Source organism: Anabrus simplex, chromosome 7, assembly GCF_040414725.1.
Source record: "Anabrus simplex isolate iqAnaSimp1 chromosome 7, ASM4041472v1, whole genome shotgun sequence".
Taxonomy (NCBI): Eukaryota; Metazoa; Arthropoda; class Insecta; order Orthoptera; family Tettigoniidae; genus Anabrus; species Anabrus simplex.
This window is the reverse complement of record NC_090271.1, coordinates 2,841,192-2,860,567: the sequence shown is the minus strand read 5'-3', so window position 1 is coordinate 2,860,567 and position 19,376 is coordinate 2,841,192. Positions and strand designations below refer to the sequence as shown.

Sequence of the window (19,376 nt, the reverse complement as noted above, 5' to 3'; positions counted from 1 at the left end):
AAACTATTAGGGTAGGAGTGCTATAAAAAGGAAAAGAAAGGCAGATATCGCCTCTAATATAATGAGAGTATTGAAACAGGAATAGAGGCCTGTGAAAATTTCAGTGAAGGGAAAGATATGAGTGATAGTTGTTTATTAGGAAAAGGGCTTGAATACGCCTGGATATTCATTGATACAGTTGAGATTCGAACTCCCACACTGCGAGTAAAGAAGACCCGAGTGACGTCTTCTTTGATAGAGAATTGCGCGGTTATTAAGTTGAGATATGGAGGCCTGGTTATTCTATTAAGAAAGAGCATTAATGTGAACGGAAGAAAGATTTATGTTGTGTAGCGCGGTACCTATAGAAGAAAAGAGGATGGCATTTGGAGTTTCCCTTGTTAATTTGCATACAGGCATCTGCTGTTGTGAGGGTGAATGCCTTCGAAGGATCCCTTGTAAGAATGGCTTCCCATCCCTGCTCGCTCTATGTATCTCTCTGCTAGGTAGAAATTCTTGTGACGTTTACAGCTGACAACCTACTTAGCCCAGGTCTTGACTGGGTCATGCATTATTGGGACCTCATTAACGAGGCAGAAATGACAGAGATTTTAGACCATGTCAGAACTGAGAGCATCAGTTAGGGTTTGCAGATCAACATGCAAAAGACAAAAATTATGGTAGTTGATAGGCCTGATAAGCTGAACGAACTCAGTGCCTTCAGCGAAATGGAAATGGTTCAGAAATTCTGTACCTGGGTGCCATAATAAAGAGCAACAACAGCTGTGAAATAGAGATCAGAAGGAGGATTGCCATGGCCAAGAACATCCTATCTCAGTTATCTCATATTTGGAAGGATCACTCCATTTCTCTAGATGACACTAGTACAGACACTGCTATTCTCTATCTTCCTCTATAGTGCTGAAACGTGGACTTTACGAGCTTCAGATTTGAATAAGATCAACTCATTTGAGATGTGGTGCTGGAGAAGAATGCTTCGCATTCCTTGGACAGCATTTCAAACCAACGAATCCATCCTCAAGGAGCTGAACATCAGTACAAGGTTATCGGCAAAATGTCAACAGAAGATTTTCCAATTCTTTGGTCATATTATGTGTTGTGGAGAATGGAGCCTTGAAAAGCACAATCTTGGGAAATGTGCCTGGAAAGAAGGAGCATGGGCGAGCACCTATACGCTGGACAGATGGCATAAAACATGCAACAAAGACATCGTTCATACAATCTACCCGTATAGCAGACCATGGAGGATGGAAACGGGTACAAAGAAATATCTTCAGAGATCATGATCCTCAGGATTGAGGGACTGATATATATATAGACATTTCACATGTATATTTTATTTCAGATGACGGGTGAATTTTTTTGGCCTTCAGGATTTTTTTATTGTATGTTTATTTTTGTCATGTGTGACAGTGCTTGTTTTTCGTTGTCCCTGTCGCCGTTGTTTTAATTATTTGCATTTTAACTTAGCCCGGAGCTAATTTTTAAGGGAAGTCAGCTTCAGTGCTGATCCAATTGTGACAGAGCGGTGTAGTTTGTAGGATGTGTGAAGCCTGGATTTGCCTTGTTGTGTTTTATGACTTTGATTATATATGTAAATAATGGATCGAAACTAGCTTGATTTTCTTTTGTCGAGGAACATCTTATCGGACGATTCCGAGATTGCAAACTCCTTTGGGGACAGCGGCATACTTACTTATCGGCATCGATTCAATACAAGATGTAGATAATTACCAAGATTTATCATGTTTTTTAAAATTTGTGTTCATTTGAACGGCATTAGGACCAATTATTGTTTTCTTTGTGTTGCATTGTAATTTAAATTCAGATGTGCTCGGCACATGGTTGCACTTTTATCGACCGTTTGAGTCAAGTTTAATTTTTTCTAATTTCATTCCCGAGTTGAGTGTGAATAATTTATCATGTGTTTAGTTCAATAAATCAATTTTACCCCCAAATTTGCTTCTTATTCACAAAAAATTATACTGTTTCCCATTCATGTACCATTGGTATTTACTTCTTAGGAAGTTAGTTTTAGTCTTAACGCCCATATTTTTAACGAACGTACCACGAAGCTCACCGACTTGGCCTGGCATATTTTTATTTAGATGGGAACGGTTCATTTCTATAGCTGGGCGCCCTTACTCTAACAAAATATATTGGTACCCTACCTGTTCCTTTGTGTTTAATCTAATTCTGTTGAACACAGTACTGCACATTCTTTTTTTTAATTTATTGGTTTATAGTCACTTTAACCTTTATTGCGACTTTAATTCTAGATTTTACATTAAATTACTGTAACACTTGGCTACAGAGTGAAGAACAAAAGGATTTTAAATTGAACAGTTACATTTTTTAATACAGTTCAGTGTCTTTGAAAAACTTACCGATTTGATTGCACGGTGAAGGAGTTGAGAGAGCCTCCTTAATCTTCTGGCGGCATTCACTATTGCAGATATTAGGACTTGATCTTGCCTCTGGAGGTTGTGAAGATAATGTTTTTGTTATTTCATGGAGTTTACTGTTTGAAGTTCCACTGTTAATATAATTTAAAGTAATAATGTCAGTGTGGGAGGTAGCTATCGCCTAATGCGAGGTACGTAGTGCCTGATCAGTGGATTCATTGTCATGAGGGTATCCAACACAAGGGTTGCCTTCGTTCATCATTTTGTTGTACAACAGTTGTATTTCTTATACAAGGATGTGTTTTGATGATGGATTTTATTGCTTGTAATGCACTTTTTGAATCAGAAAAATCACAAAGGAATTTCTGCAGGTGTTGGTTTAAAAAATGTATAACATGGCTTGCTTTAGTGCACGGAGCTCATTAGAGAAGACTGTATAGTAGTCAGGCAAGCGGTATAGCATGGTATATTCAGGATATATAATCCCACAACCATTTCTTTCCTCATATTTTGATCCCTCAGTGTAGATTATACTGTGTCTATTAGAAATTTCAAGAAATAATTGATGGAATTGAGATCTGTCACTTTGGTCTAGGACTCTGTTGTTTATCTCAAAGTTAACTGTTGGAAGCACATTACAAGAATGGTCTGAGAGGAGTATTGGAGGGATATTTAGATTTAATTATTCAAGGAACTTGGCAATTCTGACATTGAGAGCCAGTAGTTTTGATCTATCTAATGTTTAGTCTGACTCGTTGGCGGAACGGTCAGCGTACTGGCCTTCAGGTTTGAGGGTCCTGGATTCAATTCCTGGCTGGGTCGGGGATTTTAACCTTAATTGGTTAATTCCAATGGCACGGGGGCTGGGTGTATGTGTTGTCTTCATCATCATTTCATCCTCGTCACGACGCGCAGGTCGCCTGCGGGAGTCAAATATAAAGACCTGCACCTGGCGAGCCAAACCCATACGATATTTCATCTAATGTTTATTCTTCTTTTCAAAACCTATATTTATTGTTTTACTAGTAAAAAGCTGGCAAGTGAGCAAGCACAATTTTTGGGGTTTGCTTAATTATGTGTGGATGTGGTTGTCAGCCACATGAAGTGTAGTCTCATCATGATTTAGGTGTTGATTTTCCAGTTTCGATATGAGAGAGTGCACAGTGACTATTTCATGAAAACTACCTTCAAGCGCCTTAAAACTTTTCTTTCCATGTAACTATACGTTAAAATATATGGTGCAAAGGACTTACTTTTCTCCTTCTGGTGTTTCGTCAATTATAATTTTCTCCTCTTCAGCAATTAGTATTTGAGGGCTGTCCAGGAGAGCAGCTGAAAAAGACCAAGTTTCCTACAAGCTACTGATCACAAACAACTTAACAACATTGCAAAGGCAGGTCATTTTCTCAGAGTACAAACTACACACATCAAAAGACCAACATTATCAAATTCTGGAATCAAACCATAAGACAATGTGCAGCTCTTCTTGACACTCAACTTACTGACTAAACCAGGTTGAAGTTGGTGGTATCCTCCCTTTTCTCTTACTTTCTGATTATTACAGCCTACCCTCACTGCTCTCTGCCACAACAAAATAGCCACTGTTCACAGGCCAAAATCAATAAAGACCATGTGGACAATGAAGATCGAGATACAGAATTGTCGGTGCACACAGACAACACCTATACATGTTTAGTGGGTTAAAAATATGAAGGAATGCATCTTCAGAATGAAAATAAAGGCTTTTCAAGTGAAGTACAATAATGAGCAATAGGTCTCTGCTCATATCATAACACAAGGGGTTGCTGTTAGGTCCGTCTTCTCAATATTTAAGATCCTTCATTAATTCAATATTAAATTTTCGTACATGTTTTGAAAATTACCAGTCTCTTCTTTAGTGAATACACATCACAAGTAAAATTTCTGATATTCCAGGAAACACTTAAACTGAATCACATGAATATTGATATTAAAACTGAAATTATTCCACATATAACATTAAAAAGTGGGCACAATAACTTCAATGAAAATTTGGGGGAGGAAAATCCATTGTTTACATTGGCAAGTCAGTGTTTGAAGAAGAAAAGAAAATGAAAAATTAGGTAACATTGACCAATGCCCCTCTCTTATAGGCCAGTCAAGGTTAGGTCTTTTCTTTTGTGTTTTCCCTCTGCCTCGTCCGTAAAGTCACAGCTGTTCAGCTCCTGCTACTAGTATGTTGAGCGAAATTGTGCTGACTTACTATGTAACGTAAGTTTAATCCGATACTTAGAGTTAGGTTTTTATGTCGTTAAAATACATCATCTTATGTTAGTTTTTATTTTTATTTTTGGAATAAGAAGAGTATCCAATTTGACTTTCAAAGGACACAGCAGGAGTTGTTAATCCATGCTGTTTTTAATTGGACTTGCACCAGTTTGGGTTCTACTTAGGACTGCAAAATCTAATGGGTCACGAGACTCTGTTAATTATAAGTGACGAAGGAAATGATGACCATGGCAGACTACATTTTAGTTCCAAATAACTGGCAAGATTTTGGAGGTTTCATCTGTCAACATTTTGTTTTATGATGATGTTTTAGTATGTACTTTCAGTATTTAGCTATACAAACAGATTCATCAACTTAAGTGCAAACTTTTTAATGTCTTATGTACAATAATCATGTTTTAATAACCCTGCCATCCTGGGCCCAATGTGTGGGAAGCCAGGCTCTGTCTGTCACAAGCCAGAACAAAGTGGGGAGCGATAGAGGAGTAACACCTCTTGGTTCAGCTGGCCCGGCTGGTAGTACCTTGTGAGGGTCCCTACCAGGGTTGCGGTGAAGATAATCAACGGTTTGGAAGGCGGAAGACAACAACCAAGTCCCAACGGCGGATAAAGCGGATGAACTATCTTCATTTAGCAGCACCTGTTCTTCAGTGAAGCAGCTGCGAAAGGCGCTTGACTCCAGAGGAGCAGCCTATTATTGAGCTCCAGGGCTTACAACCTTGGTTCTACTACCGGGAAGTAGTTTTCCGACCCATACTGGTTTGAACAACCAAGCATCATGGAATGTCATCACAAAAAGGACACTACTCCAGGTAGTACCTCGTTAAGGGAATCTACCGCTCCTAAGAGCGCAATCAGGCCTGTGGATTCTGGGGAGCCTGAACCAAGATGCTTGGAGGACATTACTACATGTACAAAATTCAAGACGAAACAGAAATACTACTTTGGGACGCTGAATGTCAATTCACTACTGAAAGTGGGAAAACACAAAGAATTGACGATGATGATGGATAAACATAACATAACCATCTTACCCATCCAAGAAACAAGATACCTAGATGAAGACATAATGGACATTGAGGGGTATAGGATTTATAAAGGCAAAAAGGGCTATGAAAATAGGTAAGAACATGCCTTTACTTGGCACACCTTTTGTTGTTCATAAGGAGGTTGTCAGTTCAATCGTGGACTTCTTCAGCCCCTCTGAGAGACTTTCCATTCTAACTCTCAGCTGCGGTAACAGAGAATACACACTGATCAATGTGCATGCAGCGATCAATGAGGACAACAGACGTAATCCTGAGAGAGTTGAACAGTTTTGGGACCTTCTTGAAGAACGGTTGGAGAAAATACCATCTAAGAACATCAAGATCTTATTAGGTGACTTTAACGCTCAGCTAGGAATAGAACCACAATTCAGATCAACAACTGGAAACTATCCTGCTCACAAAATGACTAACAGAAATGGTATAAGACTCGTCAATCTGTGTCGCACCTTCAGTCTTCAGATAATGTCAACATTCTACAAACACAAGCCAAGCAAACAAAAAACTTGGTGATCACCAGGCAATGTGTGTGGAGAGAAACAGATTGATCATGTAGCAATGTCCAAGAGAGCGATTAAGGAAATAATGAACGTTAAAGTGCAGAGGTGCCCACTTTGATTCAGATCATTACCTCTCCAAGATCAAAATTAACTTCATTCCTCTCAATGAAACCAGGCCCTGAAACCAGGAAACATAATTTATAAATACGACCTTGGAAAGTTAAAAATCAATCAAAATGTCTTAGAACAATACCACAAGCAACTGACATTTGAATCTCATAAATGGACGGACATCGCCTCCAAGCAGCTAATACTGCAATCCTGACAGCGAAGAAGAGAAAGCATAGATGGTGGAATGAGGTCTGTGATGAAGTGCTGACCCAAAAAACAAATGCCTGGAAAATGTGGAACTCGACCAGAAGATCTGAAAATTTTGATGTGTTCCGTGAAGCTCGAAAAGAAGCAGCCAGAACTTTCCGAAGGCCCAAGCGACTATATGAGAAACAACAGTTGAACAGATTGAACAAGATTTCTGGAAAAACAATTCCAGAGACTTCTATCAAACATTCAAGACTAATTTGAGAGGGTACCAAGCCTCAGCCTTTGTTTTAGAGATGAAAATGGAAAGCTGGGCTTGACCAACAAAGATGATCATGTCTCGGTACTTTGAAAACCTTCTTAATTGTGATGAACCAAAAGAAAGATTCCCTATGTGCGACCCGATCCACTAACTATCCAACTCACCCCCTCCTTGTAAAGAGGAGATCAAACCAATTATAAACAGCTTAAAGAATAATAAGCCAGCTGGTGAAGATTCGATAGTGGCAGAACTACTGAAGCTGGCAAATGGTGAAACTCTAGATGCACTAGTCAAGCTTTTTGAAGATATCTGGAGAACTGGGATGATACCAACTGAATGGCTGCCAGCACTAATCCACCCTCTGTACAAGAAAGGTGATTAAAAAAATGTCAACAACTATAGGGGCATCTCATTAATATCCGTTCCCTATAAGATTCTCTCCAAAGCAGTTCAGAACAGAATAGAAGCTCACCTTGACCAACAGATTGGGGAATGCCAGGCTGGCTTCCGGAAAAGCCGTTTGTTCCCAGAACAGATCTTTAACCTGAAGAGCATCATCAGGTTCAAGAAGACAGGAGGACACAGCTACGTGGTTGTGTTTGTTGACTTTCAGAAAGCATATGACTCCACTGACCGCGAGTCATTAATGAATATTTTGGAAGAGTTTGGAGTGGACGATACGTCAAGAAATTTGATCAAACAAACTAAAGTAAAATTTATGGGCGAAATCTCAGAACCGTTTACAATCAGAACGGGTGTCAGACAGGAAGATGGACTATCCCTACTCCTCTTCAACTGTGTTTTGGAAAAAGTCATTCGAGAGTGGAGGAAGTTGTTAGACCAAGAAGAAACAAAGGAAGATCAGTTCAGACTTGGTCCTAAGCACGAACGGGTGTACGTTGACTGCCTGGCCTTTGCAGATGATCTGGCCATTTTTGCTAACAACATAGTTTCAGCAGTCAACAAGATCAATAGGCTGTCAGAAGTTGCTGAAAAGGTAAGACTCCAGATTTCGGTGGCGCTTCCGCAAGCGGGCCGGCATTGGTAATCATTAGTAAAAATTGAATACGAACGTTTTACAATACCTGGAGTACCAGAGAGGAGAGATCCTTCCTCTACGCTTGCTATAATCCCACCATCCCGCCCCAAAAAGTATTCTTTCTTTTATAGGAAAATTGAAAGCAAGACAGCATGAAAGAAGAAATTGCCACCATTATCTTTACTCCCATTGGCCAGCTCCGATCAGCTGTGAAGAAGCCTATGTAACTTTTTCCCCGCTAGAGGTCGCATGATAAGTCGCCACAGGGTTACCACATTCGGTGAAAATAAGAAACGCTCATTTTTAATGTAGCAATGGCTTGTGGTGGTGCAATTTAAGTAATCATAAAATTAGTCTTTTGAGTGTTGACGAAGTTAAACTGAACGACCTTCTAATCAGCCACGGGCTAATCAAAGGTTCCGTTCCTTGTGGTGTTTGCGCGAAGACATTGAACGTCAAAGGTTATAAAACAAAGTTGTTGTTTAGGTGCAGGAAAAGCGAGTGCTCGTTTAAGTTATCTGCTAAAAGAGGTACATTTTTGGAGGCTCGCCTTTCGCACATAAAAATCGTACGATTCGTTGGGTACTGGCTATTAACAAACTGGCCACATTACCCATACATTGAGCACGAGCTCAAATGCAGTTTGGAGACAGTGTGTGACTGGTCAAGTTATTGCCGAGAAGTATGTGAAGATTGGGCCACACGTAATTCAACAAGAATTGGAGGTATAGGCATTGTGGTTGAGATTGACGAGGCGAAATTCGGGAAAAGGAAGCATAACCGTGGTCGTAGAGTGGAGGGCCAGTGGGTGTTCGGTGGTGTTGAGAGGGAAAACAACAAGAAATTCTTTTTCGTGCCCGTGGAATCTCGCAGCAGTGCAACCTTATTACAAGTCATAAGGGAGCATATATTACTTACTGTTGGCGGGCTTATGACTGCCTTCAGGAAGAGGGTTTTCTCCACCTGAAGGTCAATCATTCCATCCAATATCTGGACACAGATAGGAGCGGACTCGTCCACGAAGTGAACCAAGAACGCCTCACTGGAGAAGATCTCGCCGTTCACACGAACACTATTGAGAGAAAGTGGAGGACTGTTCGTGAATCCCTACCTACATCAGGGTGCAGAAAGGACCATTTCATAGGGTACTTGGCCGAACATTTGTTCAAATACTGCCACCCCTGCGAAGAACGTGTCCATCACTTTCTTCTCGCGGCGAGCACGTTGTATCCCCCGCCGTAATAAACGTAAGTTTTTATCATTCCATTCTTGTCACGAAAAGTGTGTGTGTACACGTACATAAACTTAAATTTTGTTCGTTTTCTTCATGTTGCTCATTCATTTTATGCCCTAACTCATTCATTAAATGATATATTTGAACCAGTCCAGACCAATCGTGTTTCCACACGAAACTAGGGTTATTGGTCCTTTCAACAAACAAGTCATATATTTATTGGTCCGGGGATCATGCTATGTTTTGTCATCACCCTACCCTAACCTAACAAATCCAGCCGAATGGTCTTTAAATTGAATTTGCAATCCAGACGTATGGTCTTGGTCTTTAAACTGAATTTGCCGGTTTCTAAAAGATATTCGTAGATTGGCAGCCTTGTGCGACCCGCGCCATGTTGTTCGTGTAACTTCTCTTGCATCAGCTGAGGCGCGGTACACCAACCTGCGCAAAATAAAAACACTCGATCGTCAAGGAAAAAAATGTAATTTAGTAGCTGTAACCTATCTTTTTAAATCCAGGCCAAGCTCTGTCATGAGAACAGTGGCCCCCTTCGGGGACCACACTCCCTTCGAGAGGCTCTTAACTATCGCCGCGGCGCATACTGCCCGCACGGCAAGAAAAAAGTTAATTTAGTGGTTGTAACCTATTGTCACATTTTCTCAACAGTTGGTGACAGCATCACCCGCCGCCAAGCCTCCGTGCGTACAGCGAGCGGAGTGCGAGGCGCGCTATGCCCGGCCCGCTTACGGAACTTTTACCCAAATTTCTATTCCGAAGACAAAATACATGACAAACATCTGTGATGGACCTGAATGGATGACCACTAATCTTGGAAAAATTGGTTGAGTCAAGAATTTCAGATATCTTGGTTAAGTCATGCAGCAGAATGGATTAGAAGAGGAAGCAATTAAGGAAGTTAGACCAGGCATACCAAATGACAAAGAATATCTATAATGAAAAGTCTATGAGTATAGGGGCCAAGTTCCGACACTATAACACAGTTGTAAAACCTGAGGGATTATATGCGTCTGAAACTTTGACCTTAAGTAGTAAAGGTCAAGCTGACTGGCTGGAAAAAAGAGCGCAGGATACTACGAAAAATCCTAGGTAAGAGCTGGGTTGATGGACAGTGGTGAATGAGACCAAATGAGGATTTGTACAGCAAGACAGAACCTCTCACAGTGTCAATTAAGAAGAGACGGTTATTGTTTTACGGTCATCTCTTGAGGATGACTGATGATCGACTAACGAAAAGAATATGGAATTTTATTGAATCTAAGGCAACAAGGCCGAGATGGTTCCATGAATGCAAAAAAAGATCTCAGGCAGATTGGTATTTCAGACCAAGAAATTCATAACAGGAACGCATTCAGAAGATTGGTGAACAACTATCAAGGTTTCAAAATGGCATCAACTTCCAGAAGACGGAACAGCATAAACAGGCACTCGTCGCTGGGCTCAGAAGATACTGGCAGGAAGTCATAGCCGGAACAAGAACAAGACCTAGACACTAAAATGAAGTTGACTGTTACCACGCAGTCCATTGAGGCTCAACACGATGTATTATAAAAAAAAAAAAAAAAATCATGTTTTAATATCAATATTTATGTAATTCAGTTTAAGTGTTTCCTACAGTATGAGCAATTTTTCTTGTGATGTTTATTCGCTGAAGAAGAAAATCGTCATTTTTGAAACATGTACAACAATTTAATATTGAATTATTGAAGGTCTTAAATACTGATAGGGCGGAAAACTCCTTGTGTTATGCTATCTATGCCAACTTTAAACAAAGGCAATTCGTAATGCAGCCGTCAGGGCATGGGGGGGTGTGGGGACGGCGGCGGCCGTAGGACTTTTATTTCCTGAGATCTTACTAACTTACATATTATTGAAAAATCAATGAACAAAATACATTTCAACCAGATGTAACATATTCAAAGACTGGCATATAAAGAGTGTATGATTCTTACCTGCTAAAGTAACAGGTAATCTGCAGTACATATCTGAGTGGAGGTTGAAGGATCATTTATTTTGTTGAGTACTGTAGTTGTTCTCTTAGCAGCTTGTAGTTCCTGTTTGGTAGTAAACGTACATGGTCTGTGTCGGTGCGACGTAAAGCAAATAGCAGTAGTAGTAACGTGCACCGGTGACATGCTTTTTCTTTTGATATCATGTGCATCCTCTGCACTAACAGAGCACTAAACAGTACGGAGTTCATATTAGCACGGAATTCAGTCTTGTTCTTAATCATTATGCATCCGCATCTGAAAAATCGCGGGTACACACACTACAAAACAAGTGTGAACGAGATTTTGAGGAACGCAGTAAACAGGGTCATTTTTTCCAGTATTCCTCCCTAATTTTTTTAACTATTCTTGGTTTATTAGTAGTGTCACTAGTCACGGTAACGTCATCACACGTATTTTCCTGCACAGGAAATTGCTTCATTATTTCAAACCTTTCACATTTCATAACTCACGATTAACATATACCCCAGAATAACAATATATGTAAACTTGGCAACCAAAATCGCAATAAATACTTCTTCAACAGTCATGCACTCAGTATTCACAATGAAACGGAGTTTGTCACCACTTTGTCGCCAAAACAAAGACAAAAGAACTCGCTAACTGCATGGAAGTCTGGTCATGTGACGAACAAAGACAACAACTCCACAAGATATACCACTTCCACTGCCTGCTCATTACAACATTTTAACACGGCACTCAATGAAACACTCCGTTTTCAAATAACCGCAGCAGGTGGCAGCACCAACCGGCTCCAGGCTTGTCAGAATGAAATAGCGGGAAGTAGGGTAGTACTGTACTCGTTTCCAGTGGAAATGATGTACTGCTGCGTGCCTTTCTGCAAATCAAAAAAGGGAAACCAGACAGGACACGGGCCATTTGAACCCATGTTTAGTTCTATAAGAATGGGAGGAGGGTGCAATGGCTGCTGAGAATTCTGAAATCCAGTATTTTAATGTTCACCGATGGTGCTAACTCTCCCGGACTTAGAACCAGTGATGCCACTGAGTATGTACTTGATTTACTGAGTTCCCCTAAGTCACACAGGTATGTCTTACGGCGATGATGTGATAGGAAAGGCCTAGGAATTGGAAGGAAGCAGCCGTGGCCTTAATTAAGGTACAGCCCCGGCATTTGCCGGGTGTGAAAATGGGAAACCAGGCAAACCATCTTCAGAGCTGCCGACAGTGGGGCTCGAACCGACTCTCTCCTGATTACGGGATGCTGGCCGCACTTAAGCGACTGCAGCTATCGAGCTCGGTGTGTGTCACTTTAGAAACTGCTTCCCGGGCATTAGTGTGTGGTTATTTAGTGCGTGTAATCGAAGAAAAAACAGAATGCAACACGCGTTTGAATAACGTTTCCACCTCAGTTAATGCATCCCCGTTGATGAACTGCGCTATCCCCAGCAACGATTTATTGGCCTAATTATGGGGCTACAGAAATTTGTTGAGGCGGCTCTGCCGTACTGCAAGAAATCTACAAGTCTGCTCCAGACTATAAAAAACTATGTTCTACCCTCTTTGTGCCAGTGTAAGATTTTAAAGCGTTTTGGTAACAATAAGCACCAGGAACTTGTGTCAGAAACTGTGGTGGCGAGATTCGTGAAACCTCTGCTTACTAATGTAGGGAAGTATAATAGAAACAAAGTTTCCAGCTTTCTTGTTCGTGGATAGCTCTTTCTCGAAAAGTCCTGAAGCAACCACTCTCTAGAGCATCACTTTATGCGTACAATTCTTTAATTTTTCTGTTACTTTCAGATTAAAAATTTTGCTTGTATGCTTATCTAGCTGTATTCACGCGATAAGTGGGTACGTCTGGTGCTGCCATCTAACGGCAGATTGTTTGTAAGTCGTGTTACACGTTCAAATACGGAATGAGCAGGCAGTATAAGCAGCCATCGGATGCAGATCGAGCAGGCAGTGACCACTTCACAGGTGCCTATTTTCTATTTTGCGTTCGGCGCGAGAAAACAATAAATATTTTTAAATGAGCAACAGGAATGGGGTATAAATGATTACTGAGAAATCCGAAAATAATATTCTGAGATTTCAAGCTGTAATGTCATTCCTTGTGTATCCTTTTGAACACTTCATGCACTTAAATTTAAAAATCAATAAAAAATCGTAATTTGTGGTGCGTGATTCATAAAGGCGTAATTATACGATTGAATCGTAATAGTTGGCATCTCTGTATGAGTATGTCAATACGGAGCAATTTGTGAACAAATATAGTTCAATTTGTTCAAGGGGTTGCGAAAGATGAGTTATCTATACAGAAGTGGTGAGAATGAAAAAGAAGATATCCCCTCCTTTCAATATGGAATAAGCAGTAAAGGTTGAAAGTGAGCTTGCAGAAGTACAACACGGGCTCGGTTAGTCCTTACACCACGAATGATGAATGTTTCTGTCTTTCGCATCCACAATCATAAAATGGAGTTCCAAACACCAAAATTTGACCCGATCATGACTTTTGGGCCACCCTATCAAATATCTTCACCGACTCAAAACAAATTCTATTTTCATTATGAGTAAAACACAGTCACAGTGTGAACAACATTTCAGCAGATCAAAAGTGACCCAGGACAAATGTTAATGACATCAATAGTCATCAGCCCATGGTCCGCAATAATAATGTAAGTATTTAAAGAGTGTACGCACACATATTGTAATGGCACAACAACTTTTGGATCCATGATAACTGCTGTACCCTACCATTTCTAGAAAGGAAATACTTCGTGACAACATATCTGTGAGTGTACCTTTTGTCCTCTCACAGAAAGAGAACGATCTTCCATTCGGGTGACTACGCTTGTAAAACGTTAATCAAACAACTGTATGGAGTGAATTTTTGAGAGTAAGTTTCCTCATTCAGACTATTGTAATTTTATAATTTCTATCTTTATGTAAATGAAGTTACATTTTAATTTAAAGGAAAGTGAACATTAGTCCTAAATTACACGAGTATGGTAACGTAATTCAGTATTACTTTGGACATGCTAAGGGGGCCTCAGTGCTCTATTCACTGCACGTTACTTGTCATTACTAGTGCTGAGTTTCTTCATTTGTGTGTAAAAAAACTGTAGACTTACCAGCGGGGTTATTAGCTTATTATAAATCTAAATGCAAACGTAAAATCCTACACTTATGTTCAATATTCTGGTGCACCAGCTATAGCAGTGCTGTAGCTCTCATCGCATGTTACTGGTAATTACTCGTACGTGTTTCGAGAATGTCACTCTCTTCATCAGCGAAAGTATTTCACAATTTCAATACATACATTATCATTATAGACTGTTATGCCTTTCAGCGTTCAGTCTGCAAGCCTCTGTGACTTTACTAAACGTTGCCACAATCCTCGATTTGCAACTAGCGTTGTGGCCTCATTTAGTTCTATACCTCTTATCTTTAAATCGTTAGAAACCGAGTCTAACCACCGTCATCTTGGTCTACCTCTACTTCTCTTACCCTCCATAGCAGAGTCCATTATTGTCCTAGGTAACCTATCATCCACCATTCACCTCACATGACCCCACCAACGAAGCCGGTTTATGCGTACAGCTTCATCCATCGAGTTCATTCCTAAATTAGCCTTGATCTCCTCATTCCGAATACCCTCCTGCCATTGCTCCCACTTGTTTGGACCAGCAATCATTCTTGCAACTTTCATGTCTGTTACTTCTAACTTATTAATAAGATATCCTGAGTCCACCCAGCTTTCGCTCCTGTAAAGCAAAGTTGGTATGAAAACAGACCGATGTAAAGATAGTTTCGTCTGGGAGCTGACTTCCTTCTTGCAGAATACTGCTGATCGCAACTGCGAGCTCACTGCATTAGCTTTACGACACCTTGATTCAATCTCACTTACTATATTACCATCCTGGGAGAACATACAACCTAAATACTTGAAATTATCGACCTGTTCTAGCTTTGTATCACCAATCTGACATTCAATTCGGTTGAATTTCTTACCTACTGACATCAATTTAGTCTTCGAGAGACTAATTTTCATACCATACTCATTGCACCTATTTTCAAGTTCCAAGATATTAGACTGCAGGTTTTCGGCACAATCTGCCATTAAGACCAAGTCGTCAGCATAGACCAGACTGCTTACCACATTTCCACCTAACTGAATCCCTCCCTGCCATTTTATACCTTTCAGCAGATGATCCATGTAAACTACGAACAGCAAAGGTGAAAGACTACAGCCTTGTCTAACCCCTGTAAGTACCCTGACCCAAGAACTCATTCTACCATCAATTCTCACTGAAGCCCAATTGTCAACATAAATGCCTTTGATTGATTTTAATAATCTACCTTTAATTCCATAGTGCCTGTCATATGCTTTCTCTAGATCTACAAAACATAAACACAACTGCCTATTCCTCTCGTAGCATTTTTCAATTACCTGGCGCATACAAAAAATCTGATCCTGACAGCCCCTCTGTGGTCTGAAACCACACTGGTTTTCATCCAACTTCCTCTCAACGACTGATCGCACCCTCCCTTCCAAGATGTCAGTGAATACTTTGCCTGGTATACTAATCAATGAGATACCTCGATAGTTGTTGCAATCTTTCCTGTTCCCTTGCTTATAGATAGGTGCAATTACTGCTTTTGTCCAATCTGAAGGTACCTTACCAACACTCCAAGCTAATTTTACTACTCTATGAAGCCATTTCATCCCTGCCTTCCCACTATACTTCACCATTTCAAGTCTAATTTTATCTATTCCTGCTGCGCTATGACAATGGAGTTTATTTACCATCCTTTCCACTTCCTCAAGCATAATTTCACCAACATCATTTTCCTCCTCCCCATGAGCTTGGCTGTTTGAAACACCACCAGGATTATTTCCTTTTACATTGAGAAGATGTTCAAAATATTCCCTCCACCTCTCCAGTGATTCCCTGGGATCTATTATGAGTTCACCTGAATTACTCAAAACACTGTTCATTTCCTTTTTCCCTACCATCCTAAGATTCTTTATTACTGTCCAGAAAGGTTTCCCTGCTGCTTGACCTAGCCTTTCCAAGTTGTTACCAAAATCTTCCCATGACTTCTTTTTGGATTCAACAACTATTAGTTTCGCTCTGTTTCTTTCATCTCCATACAAATCCCTGTCTGCCTCGGCCCTTGTTTGGAACCATTTCTGATAAGCCTTCTTTTTACGTTTACAGGCTGCTCTCACTTCATCATTCCACCAAGATGTTCGCCTTTTCCCATCTTTACACACAGTTGTTCCTAGGCATTCCCTTGCTGTTTCTACTACAGCATCCCTGTATGCCACCCATTCACTTTCTATATCCTGAACCTGCTTACTGTCTACTGCTCGAAACTTCTCACTAATCATATCCATGTACTTCTGTCTAATTTCTTCGTCCTGGAGATTTTCTACGCTTATTCATTTGCAGACAGATTTCACTTTCTCTACCCTAGGCATAGATACTTAGTTCACTACATATCAGATAGTGGTCTGTATCATCGAAAAATCCGCGAAAAACTCTTACATTCCTAACAGATTTGCCGAATTCAAAGTCTGTTAAGATATAGTCTATTATGGATCTGGTACCCCTAGCCTCCCCTGTGTAGCGGTGAATAGCCTTATGCTTGAAGAATGTATTCGTAACAGCTAAACCCATACTAGCACAGAAGTCCAGCAAACGCTTCCCATTCCCATTAGCGTCCGTATCTTTCCCACATTTACCAATCACCCTTTCATATACTTCAGTTCTATTCCCAACTCTCACATTGAAATCGCCCATTAGCACTATTCTATCCTTGCTGTTGACCCTGACCACGATGTCACTCAATGCTTCATAAAACTTGTCAACTTCATCCTCATCTGCACCCTCACATGGTGAATACACTGAGACAATTCTCATCCTAATTCCTCCAACTGCGAAATCTACCCACATCATTCGCTCATTTACGTGCCTAACAGAAATTATGTTGCGTGCAATGGTATTCCTGATAAAGAGACCTACCCTGGACTCTGCCCTTCCCTTTCTAACACCCGTCAAGTACACTTTATAATCTCCTATCTCTTCCTCGTTATCTCGCCTTACCCGAATATCACTTACCCCTAGCACATCCAGATGTATCCTCTTTGCTGACTCAGCCAGTTCTACTTTCTTTGTTGCATAAGCCCCATTAATATTGATTGCTCCCCAATGACTGGATTAAAATAAATAGATGTTCAATTATTATCATAACATTACTTAAAACAATTGAAATTACATAATGTCTCTTTTTTCATCTTCAGAGATCATTGAACTAATAAAATGGTTCACTCAGACAACAAAAACAATTGTTTTTCTGAGACTGTGAATGCAAATCAGCTGTGGTAACCAATGTAATAAGGTTGTGACTTCTTAACTCTTATTGGAAGATTTTTTGTTTTGAACCTTGATCAGGATGAAGGTCTTAGACTCATTAGTATTGTGACAGGTTTTGTAGGAAAAAAAGAGGAAAAAAATGTGTTTTATATAGACTGGTGGACTTGTAGAAAACAGTTGTTTGGAAATGTAACTGTAGTTTTCATTATTGTCAGGTGATATTTTGTAACATTGTGAAACTTTTGTGATTTGGGACTTTCTGCCCCTGTTGATTCTAGAATAATGTTCTAGTTCTGTACTAGTTTCATAAGATCGAAGGTTCTCGACAAATATTTCTGTTGGAGAAGATAACAGGAGTTTTGATTGGTGAATCTGGGTGGCGAGATGTAAGTTTCTGTGCCCTGACTGGTTACGTGGTGATCGGACCGGGGCCAGCTTCGCCCTCCTCAAGAGAGCAAGGCAAAGCTTTGATGTCTTTCGCTTCTCGCCGTTCTAGCAAACAGACACACTTCGGCGATCCTCCCACCCAGGGGTAAGCACTGTTGGTTTCATTTCCACCTTAATTTAAATTCATGTTTGTTTTTCTTTTCATATAGGAGTTTACCCCTACTTGCCCTGGCTCGCCACTTAATTATTATCTTAGCTTTTCAGCTGGGTCTGCCTGTTTGATTTTGGAGGCAATCCCCATTTTTGTTTGGTTTTGTAAACAATGTAATTTATAGATAAATTTAATTTCCCTCGGGGTTTGCCTGTGTTTCTGGTGTGGGAGTAAGTTAAGCTAGCCTCTGCATCAAGTTTTATCGGTTCTGGTTTCCCTCTTGTTCCATTATGTAGCACGATTATCTGAAAGCACCGTTAACTTTCACTTAATATTGCAAGGTTTTTATCATGTGGTTGCTATTACCTTTAATCGTTATATTCTGGAAGTTCCATTATGTTTATGGTATCTATTTCCTTTAGCCTCTTTGACTTAAGGGAATAGCCCTTCGTAAATTACAACTGAACTCGTTTGTTTTGGGTTACTTAACCTGATTTTATCGGATTGTTAAAATTAATTTTGTAACTTTAATTTTGGAAAAAAAAATCTACAGATCAAGGGATCACTGTTGGTTTTTCTTTAAACCTGCAACACACATCTCCCCATGGCCCTGGTAGGGTTCCCACGCCTGCTCCACATCATTCCTTTTTAGTTGTCGATGCTGTTTTATCTGGCGAATTTGTTTGTCTTACAGGTGTTCAAATTCCATGTAATTTAAGTTTTATTATTGTTATTATTATTATTTTCTTACCATGTGTCTTGTAACTGCGTACCGGTTACAATTATTTAATTTTCTTTTTTTAATTGGACATTACAATAACTAGAAATGTTAACCGATTTCAATGCCAAATATTTAGAAAACCTACACAAACTAATACCATTATTATTACTAGAGCCTGGATTTCCATGCAAATGCATGTTTTTAAATAAGCTAGCTACACTTCTCAAACTTTAAAAATATTCATTTTACGGCTGAACAGTTCCAAATTATCGTTCTTTTTCCGTGCATGTTTGCATGTTTTGGCCTTTTTAGGAGAAAATTGATGCAAAATGCATATTTGGAAGATTTTGGATTTACTAGCGAATATTTGGACGTTTAATACTGCATAATATGACTTTTATACTAACTTGGATGCATATATATTGTTAACTTGCATGATAGTGCCTTTCCTCAATGTTAGTTTGCAGAATTTGGGACAATTTTTCCACGTTATAGGCTACAGTATGTCTATTACTGAGAGACTGAGAGAATGTATTCCTGGCATCCTATTTGACAATGAAAGTTAGTAGCCTACATACGGTACAGGTCCTATAATCCAATTAATCAAACACTTTCTTATCTGTTGCTCGAGTAAACAATGACGTCAGTCGGAAAGCCCCACGCCGATCTCTAATTCTT

General features: G+C 39.9%; 1 protein-coding gene across 5 annotated transcripts in view; it reads right to left on the bottom strand.

The window, feature by feature from the left end:
* The window catches only part of LOC136877191 (rho guanine nucleotide exchange factor 7), a 502,530-nt gene that overhangs the window by 56,254 nt on the left and 426,900 nt on the right, over positions 1-19,376 (bottom strand). For 4 of the 5 annotated variants that reach the window (XM_067151001.2, XM_067151004.2, XM_067151002.2 and 1 more), the window contains one exon: positions 3,659-3,737. The exons of the other annotated variant lie outside the window; for it this stretch is intronic. In XM_067151001.2, the coding sequence (XP_067007102.2) occupies positions 3,659-3,737 (79 nt within the window). The remainder of the gene's footprint in view (positions 1-3,658; positions 3,738-19,376) is intronic. 5 annotated transcript variants of the gene reach the window in all.